This window comes from Plodia interpunctella, chromosome Z (genome assembly GCF_027563975.2).
Source record: "Plodia interpunctella isolate USDA-ARS_2022_Savannah chromosome Z, ilPloInte3.2, whole genome shotgun sequence".
Taxonomy (NCBI): domain Eukaryota; kingdom Metazoa; phylum Arthropoda; class Insecta; order Lepidoptera; family Pyralidae; genus Plodia; species Plodia interpunctella.
The window spans coordinates 3,410,022-3,419,197 of NC_071324.2; the positions used below are offsets into that span (position 1 = coordinate 3,410,022).

Consider the following 9,176-nt stretch of genomic DNA (forward strand, 5'->3'; position numbering starts at 1 on the left):
CCAATTGACCGGTTTTTTTTTAGGATACATTCATCAGTTTTTTTTGACTAAACGTTACACTTAAATAAAAGTCGCACAGTACACTGCATCAATTCAACATCTGATATTATACAGCTGATAATGCGAGAAGTGCAGCAGAAGCCCAGCTGAAAGCAGCCGGGCGGCGACTGCGAGCCGGGCCCCTTCTTGGTGCCCGCGCCGAGGGCCCCAGAGCCCGAGCCGGGGCCCTCGGGACCCGCGGACCCGCTGCGCACCGTCCAGACATACATCATGCTGGAGCAGCGGCGCCGGCCCGACTTCTCCATTGATTCCATACTCAAATTCGATCACTAGACGACCAATCGATGGACAATCGTTTTGTGTTGCGACGCAGAATGTCACTAAAATGTAAGTTTCGTCTCTCACACTTAATGCACTGGATATAATACTAAACTGTTATCGTATATTGATCTTCGTTTTTGAACGATTTGGCGCATTTTTCGCGTAAATATCGTATCGACAAATATTTTTACAACACCTACTGTGCCGGGCTGGCTGGCAGTAGGTTTTAGCGTTTGAAATGATAATCTGCTCAGCGCCTCTTGTATTATGTGTGGTACATGATGTAAGAATATCCAAAAGGCAATAGTCATGAAGACTAACGACCTTGTAGCAGATCGAAAAGGCTACGGTTTGAGTGGAATTTATATTTCAATTTGTAAATAGGAAATAATTGGAGTGAAAATTTGGGGTTGACATTAATTAAATATTACAAAATTTTCAAACACACATTTTTTGACACTCTGCATCACATTCATGACTAATACTTGGGGCATTGAATATATTGTTGAGGGTTGACAACTCGCGTCATCTGTGTCATAGGCTGCAGTGACCGCTTTCTATCAGGCGAGGCGCGCGCCTTATAGTCTAATTAAAGTTATACATTGTAAAATACTCTATTTCAAATCTATTAATCTAGATTGCGATATTATTTGATAATGTCTTATGTTCCAATTTACAGCTTCCTATTAAGTTTTACACGTCGCTACATCAGTCGACGGGTGAAATGTTATATAATTAAAATTAGTCATAATATGTATCTTAAATTAATAGTTATATCAAACTATGTATTGTGTATTGTAGACATATAATTAGAATTCGATTATTGACATATAATTGGAAGAGCTCATGGCGAAAAATTACTAAATTGTGATCAAAAGGTCAATGTATGAAAAAATTGAAATTGTCTGGACTAAATTGATAGGTATATTGTTATTATTATAAACCATTGGACGATTCAACTCATTATTGAGACATTATATTAAACTTTGGTGTATTATATTTAGTATAGTTATATATATATCATATCTAGAAATACGAAAATCGAGATTATTCTCACGTATATAATTATAATGACACACTTATTTGGTGGTCTAACGAAATACGTATGCTACTGTCCATCAGTAAATATAATGTAAATATACATACGATTCAAGAATAGTTAATGACTTCACAATGTATTAACGACCCGGGGCGCCTCTCATTTGGCGCCCACCTACGGCTTTGACAAATACTGGACTAGTAATTTTGAAATGTTCAACCGAAAGTTATTGCGTCAGAAATAACTGTGTTTGTTAGAAATACGAATTTATGAGAGCTCGAACTTACTAATTGCGGGAAGAGATTAACAGACTGGTCATAGGTTCGAAAACATTTCACCTCTAAAGTAACAGTGACGCGACTAACAGTTCCATAGTTGGCTGTTTGGGCGAATTTATGAATATCGCTATATCGTAACTTGCGGCCAAAGTATACTGTGATAGGTTTGGACAATTATCCTGTATAGAGGACGACGCCGTAGCGACTCTGAACGATATTGTGACCTTTCATTAGATTATCTTATTGATAGATCTTTTGACTGAATGTTCAAATAGAGTGCAATGAGACAGATTTAAGAATTATCTGTATTTGACCATGAATGGTAGACGATACATCGAGGTTGCAAAAAACGTACGTACGATGTTTAGCCTCACAAAATCTATGAACCTATCACACGATGTGTGAATTGCGATTCAGGTTCTCTACATCGATATACGTAATTTACTATGCGCGTATTAATATGCGGTGTGTTGTGCACTTTATAATGCATGTTGAATGTTGTAATACATTGGTGTAGTAATCGTTTATCGTCTGTTATAGGATTATGTCTTATTGTTGTCAAATATCCCTTTTAGTGTTATTAGTTCAATTACTTAACTTTGCCTGATCTAGGTACAACTGTTAGAAAAAAATACCTATTTAATGTGTATGTAATTGACACATTTCGACTATGGCCTAGTATTCGAGCCTAATATTTAAATTGTCTTTATTTTGAGAGCACAGAATATTTATTTCGCAAACATAAATTTCACATTTCTTTATACAATTGGATTGAAGCCGATATTGGACATATCGTGGATAATTTTTGGATTTTTGTATTTTCTTCATGATGACTCGAACAATAATATAATATTTTTTGCTTCAAGTTGACGTAAACATTCTTCGACCGGGATATTTATAAAACATACAACTACATGCTTATACTGTAGACTAATTTTTAAATTGTATTGGTAGTTAATTCATTTAGTCGATAATTTCTACTACTGTAGTAGTATTGCTGCGTTAAAATACAAAGTTATTTTAGCAAAATCTATTTAGAAAGTTATCAAAATCATGAATGTGTTTTATGTCTTTTTTTTCCTGTATTTTCTATATTTTTCTGTTAATAACAATTTTGTGTTTGATTTATTAAATCATCGAAATATTATTTCAAAGTTACACTTGACTAAAGTGACAAATAATTTAGAATTTTTAACATTTTTTTTTCTACAGTTATCTAACTGTAGAAAAAAATATTACAAATTCTATATTAATTAAGCATATATATATTAATTAAGCAGATGCTTATATATTTTTTTTCTTTTTGATTATGAAAAATCACTTGATGTTTAATGAATGTTTAAAATAATGGACCTACTATGTCGTCGTTATCTAGTGATCAATTTGTGTTAATTTAAAACACTGCGTGCGTCTGATGCAGGATAGTTTATTTCATAGCACATTTTGTGTATATTTTAAGTTGTTCTACATTTCCAGAATGTTTGTTAAAATTAATATTAAGAATACGTGTGCATCCTCGGTACATGTAAGAATATGACTGGAATGGGATTCGCTGGACACGCACAGCCAAATCTTCAAAAGCGCTTTTACTAACGAATCAGTACATCTAATGGTACCTAAAACATTTTTAAGCATTTGGCTGTTATGTTGGATAAGAAACACGAATATTTTTTGATGTAATTGTAGAAAATGTTATTGCATGTACTGTTTATTCTGGTAACAGTTCAGATCAATTTCTACGGGTAAATAAATAAATACATTTGTACACATTGCTACTACAGTTTTTATTGTGTTTTTAATATTATTTCACACATTTTCAGAATCGAAACGAGTAAATAGCATTCGAGACGGCATTTCAAACGAAAAATCTTTTAGTTTTAAGCATTTAATTTTTATGAAGAACTTTATCTGAACTTTACCAATGTTAAGTGGATATGTTAAGAGAAATATAGTTATTCGTGTACTTTTAGGGAGTGATCTCAGTCGGTACCGTGTGGAGATTGTAGCGGATTATAAGTCGGGGATCATAGTTTTTATTTTGCCTTCGGTCGACAGATAATTTAGGACAGAACACTAATTACTCTAAGTAATTACCCAGAGTGCAATATTGTACGAACTGCAGGTTATATTTTCGCCTTTATAGTCCTAGTGATCCCTGAGGTCCTGTTTAACGAGTGCAATTGTCACACGTTTCAGCTAGTAAGGAAAAAATCTTTGTAGCGCAAATGCGAGCGACAACGTTCAAACTATATACCTTTCAGTTCTTTTATTAGACAAATTGGAGTTACAAATAGTACTGAGAGTCAGCCTAGTTTATGGGAACTAAGGTTCATTGAACTTTGCGAAGCTCGCGTCTTGATGTCACATTTTTACGTGACTCACGTGACACTTACGACCGTGGTTCGGTGCTAAGCGAACAGGACCAAGGGCGGCAATCGCGTTATATATTTAAATTTTGCCCCAGGGCTCACCATAGCTCACTTGTATCTAACTTGATTTGATTGCTTATATTAAAAGCATTAGCACCCATAAATATTTAATCGCGATTTTTTTTCGATTGCATCAATAAAACAGATGTGAAACAGTTATGATAACCTATCGTGACAATGTAATTACTGAATATATTCAAAATAAGTAAAATCCTACTACTTAGATGTTAAATGTTTGTCGTTATTTAATTACATGTAAAAGTCGTGACTGTCGCCGCCTGTCGAGTTTGACTGATTCTTTGTAATTAGATTATGAAAATTATAGTTATGTGAATGTATGTAAAGCCCCTGCAGGCTATCGACCACTAAAGGCAACCTTTTAAAAGTAATGGACCGCAAGAATAAATTTGGCTTACTATAGTATAAAATTTATGTCTGTAATAGATGTCTATAGTCACCCGTTGCTTAGTCGGCTGCTGAATGAAGTGGGAAGAACGAATATTTACCTGTTTCATTTATAATTGAATTCATTTTCAATTGGTATGTTAACTCATTCTGAATTTACCAAATTGCACTACAGATAACGAAAAATATGTTAATACAAAATATTAGTTATTAGATCTTTAACATTATTGTCCGTCCCTTTCTCGCAAAACTGGAACATGTGACTATATTCATTTCACCCTCTGTCTAATCTGGAAATTCGTTCGTTTGTTCCTTTCTTATTTTTCAAGTTATTCTAAAGCTATTTTTTCTGTCATATTTTTCACGTCATACATTTCACATTTTCGCACATAAAAATTGAACTTCTGCATGTCTACTAAATATAAGTTAAAATAAGAAGTGTTAAAATGATATTATACATCAATCACCAGATTTACATTGTTTCTCAATAGGTAGTAATATGTATTCCCACGGAAATTAAAACTGCTAATGTTGTAACACGATAGTCATGACGTTAGCAGAATCGCATCTATTAATTAATTTGATTCATATTCTATGTATATTTCTGACACAATGAGGTAGTTTGGGTAGTTGCCATCAAGTCAAATCAGACACTTTTTGCTTGTGTCAAACAAGTGACGTCACAAATGTTGGACTCCAAAAGCGTTTCAATTATACTATATTGAGAACAAAAAAATACTATATATGAATGATTAATTAAAATGACATTTGATTATAGCGTTTTATTAAGTGAAAGGATTTATATAATTTATGCACAGGCAACTATCCTATTGTATATAATTTTAAAAATAATAAAATGAAAATCGATCTTCACGCATCATTCAGCAGTTGGTATAATGTTGCTTTAAATCTTAAGTTGCAAAGACTATTCGACGGAGTTACAGTTATATCCTGATTTAATACATAATTATTATTAAAAAATTCTCAGCTGTCACCAAACATATTAAGTACCTTTAATAAATTTGTCCGAAATGAAATTATGTTTTATTTTTGTACCTGTTTATTCAACTTCTAGCAGCGACGAAAAGAAACAGACCAGCAATTTTGCTCAGCGATAACCTCCATGACTTAACCCCCCCTAGAAATTATTATTAGTCAAGTATCCCTGGCGAGCAGGCTATACCCTTTTTTCGTAGTTTACTGTACAATGCGTTTCATATACATCTATATTAATATTATAAATGTGAATTGTGTTTGGCCTTCTTTCACGTGGAACCTGACCAATGGATTTAAATAGGTCACACATATAAAAATAGGTATAAGATTTTAGTATGGAGGTTTGGTTTGTCGTTGGCTTCTCTTTTCCCACTACTGGACAAAGGCCATAGAAATGCAATGGCATTTTAGCCAGAAATTGTCTCAACGAAAATACATGTAACGTTATACTCAAACCAATAGATGGCGCCAGTGTTGGCGAAAATGTAAATACGATGAACAAGAAAAAGAACCTTTCGAAAGAAGGTAGGTAGCCTCCAGATTAGGGAATACTTTAAAGTTTTTCATTAATAATTTGCGATATATTTTTCTATTTATTAATTTTAAAATACTAGATATGAATAGAAAAATATAGAATGGATTATGAGGTTAAATAAAATCAACATAATACTAGGTAGGTAAGTACCTATTATTCTGTAATTTTAAAATACTTTTATAATTTTATTATGAAATTGTTCCTTTTGATTAGTAGCCATTTTTCCACTGTATTGCGGGTGCGGCTACGCTTAGGTTTAACCGGATAGATCTAGATGCAACCGGTCTCAGTCGGCTAGACCTAGGCGTAGCTTGCATAGACTAGAATCCAATAATTGCAGATAACAAATAAACCACTTCCAATAATATTACGTTTTATTAAAGTGACACAAGGTACCATTCCCGATGGGGGGAATACAACCACCCTTGCATCACAAAAGCTCAAAGGTTGCTAACGGCGGTTGCTATGGGAACGAATCCTAGTTACCGCCAAAGCCTACCTATATTGAATCTACGGGGGTGGTGAGGATGTTAATTCTATCATTGAAATTACTTTCAAACTACCTACACACAGAATCTGCGTATAAAATCAATGGTTTGGTTGGGAAATTTTCGTGAAGGTCTTTGGACCAAAAGATCCACATAAGTTTGTTTACCAGTCTGACTTTCGTACACCACTTCATACCGGTGAAGGAAAACATCGTGGGGAAAACTGCACACTGTGTGACTACTTCGATCATATTACCTAGATAGGTGTATAATGTGACTATTTGCCTTCAGATAGCGGTAGGTAGTCATAAATGGCATGTTATTAATGAGATCTTAAAACCATACGAATAGGTACTTTATGTCTGGTCTCATAGTCTGAATGAGTAAAAATATAGCCTATTTTAAGTTTTATATCAATTTGACCACAAGTCTAGAATCTACACGTGTACAACTCGACAGGGCCACTGGACTTACCTTGATAGGCATGTAATTAAGAAATAGTTTTTATCAGATACCAATTCCACTTGACTCGAGATAGCGTATTTAAAATATTAATTGACTTTTATCGGATTAATATTTAAGCTTATTATTCGTATTGTTAACGATATGTTTTTGGGGTCGATATATCGCAACACACTTACCATCATGTTGGTTATATACCTATTTTTAATTCCTTTAAAGTAAACATGCAACGACAGTGGATGCATTATTTTTTGGCTTCGTGCAGTCATCCGTTTAAATCTTCTTCCTTAGAAAGAGCGGATATGCACCCTCAACCTCAATTTATTGCAATAACTGTATATAGGCATAGGTGGTAGTACATACAATCAAAGGTTCAACACTTAGACGACTAACCATAAGATTCACCATCACCGCCTTCCGTAGCCCACTGCTGGGTATAGGGATTGAAGTGTCATAGGCTGACCAGTTACACAAAATTCTCAAGAAATACCGCAAGGCCAAGCGGTTTATTTGTTCACGAGCTTCTAAATCATGTAAAAAAATTATCTGTCGTTCTTAATCTTATAAGATCGTTTTTAATTGTTCATAATTGTGTAAATAACAAGCAATAGGTATTATAATGATAAACGCGCGCACCAATAAATGGGTTACCAGTATCTACACATCGATATCGATGTATAAATAGTTACCTACACTACATAAGCTGTATTTATACATCCGAATAAATAAATAAACTGTCATTGACTATCAATATATATATAAAACTCTTCCGTTACTGAGTGACTGACTGACTGACAGACAAGGTACAGCAGAAACTACTGGGCGTAGGAAGCTGAAATTTGGCATGTCGGTTCCCTGGGGGGGTAGGTGAGCACTAAGATAGGATTGCACTTGTGTAGATACCTATTATTTAGGCTGATCATCTTTAGTTTCGTAAGTGAGCATGCGATGTCCACGATTAGGTAGGTAAATTCACTAAACCAGTGGTACCTGCACAGTAGTCTTCGATTGTGCTTGATCCCAAAAGTCGAATTATGATTTGATCGATGCACAGTTGTCAAGTTAGACCACGTCGAAAATCATATTCAATCAATTCGCTTACAAAAATAAAGTGGCGAACGATAGGTAAGTACTACAACAAAAATGTTCTTATTATAAAGACAAGCATGACATTTACGAAGAAAAATAAACTTATCAATTCAAATGACGTAAATTACTAAGGACTTTATAGATTATACTTGTTAGATAATGGGTACTTGATCAAGCCAATCAAGTTTCAAAGTCTCGACTGGAAAGTAAATACTTCTGTATTATGTGTCAAAGGCCTAAAAAATATCTATTATTTACTAAGTGCCGCCTAAATTAAAATATAGCATGTACCTACATCGTCGTCGATTATTTATTTTTTATCCATAGCGCTTCTCTTTTTCGCGTTAACCATCAATTGCTTCCCTCGCCTGTCTGCTTCATTTTGAGTGATTTGTGTATACAGGAGTGTTTATAGGAGTACATGCTATATTTTAATTTAGGCTGCAGAGTTTCCGTTTTAATTGCGTTTTTGGGAAAAGTCTGCTCACAAATAATTTCAAGGGCGAAGTAAGCAAGAAGATGTTGACTTCTGTAATTGAAATCCTATCTCAGTCTTGAATCTAAGCATTTTTCTGCAACTATTGAGCGTCGGGGCCTACATTCCGCTTTACTCCTTTTGAAATCCTCTATGTAGCTACATTTTTTACAATTAGAACGGGACGATTTTTCATACTGTACTTGCAAATTAAAAATGCACTGCAAAGGCAAACTATATAGTTAATTAACTAGCGTTAGACCGACCCTGGGCTCCGACACTATATACACATGCCTGATACAGTATCCGGGAAAACGTTCTGTTGGAGATTTATAAAATCGCATGTAGGTGTTGTCGTGGCAACGTCCTAAAATGTTACTGAAAATATACCTACATTTTTTATTGTTTTTAAATAGGCATATATGTACTACCATTTGCTCACAATTTCGTCCGCGTTCGTTTTTCTGGGATGGAAGGTTCCTTCTTTGCATTCTTACCGTTCAAGAATGTTCCTAACTGTAATTTCTAGATTGCTCGAAAGCGTGAAAGATATCAAAGTGACAGGATTGAAAAGTTAAATACTTTATATATAGACAATATGTTTATGGTATGGTAACACGTTAATTCTTACATAATCATCAATCATTTAAATTAAATGA

General features: G+C 34.2%; 1 protein-coding gene across 18 annotated transcripts in view; it reads left to right on the top strand.

Moving 5' to 3' along the window:
• The window catches only part of Alh (Alhambra), a 32,358-nt gene extending 26,849 nt beyond the window's left edge, over positions 1-5,509 (top strand). For all 18 annotated transcript variants that reach the window (XM_053767878.1, XM_053767880.1, XM_053767888.1 and 15 more), the window contains one exon: positions 115-5,509. In XM_053767878.1, the coding sequence (XP_053623853.1) occupies positions 115-150 (36 nt within the window). In that variant the 3' untranslated portion in view covers positions 151-5,509. The remainder of the gene's footprint in view (positions 1-114) is intronic.
• Positions 5,510-9,176: the final 3,667 nt, after the last annotated feature.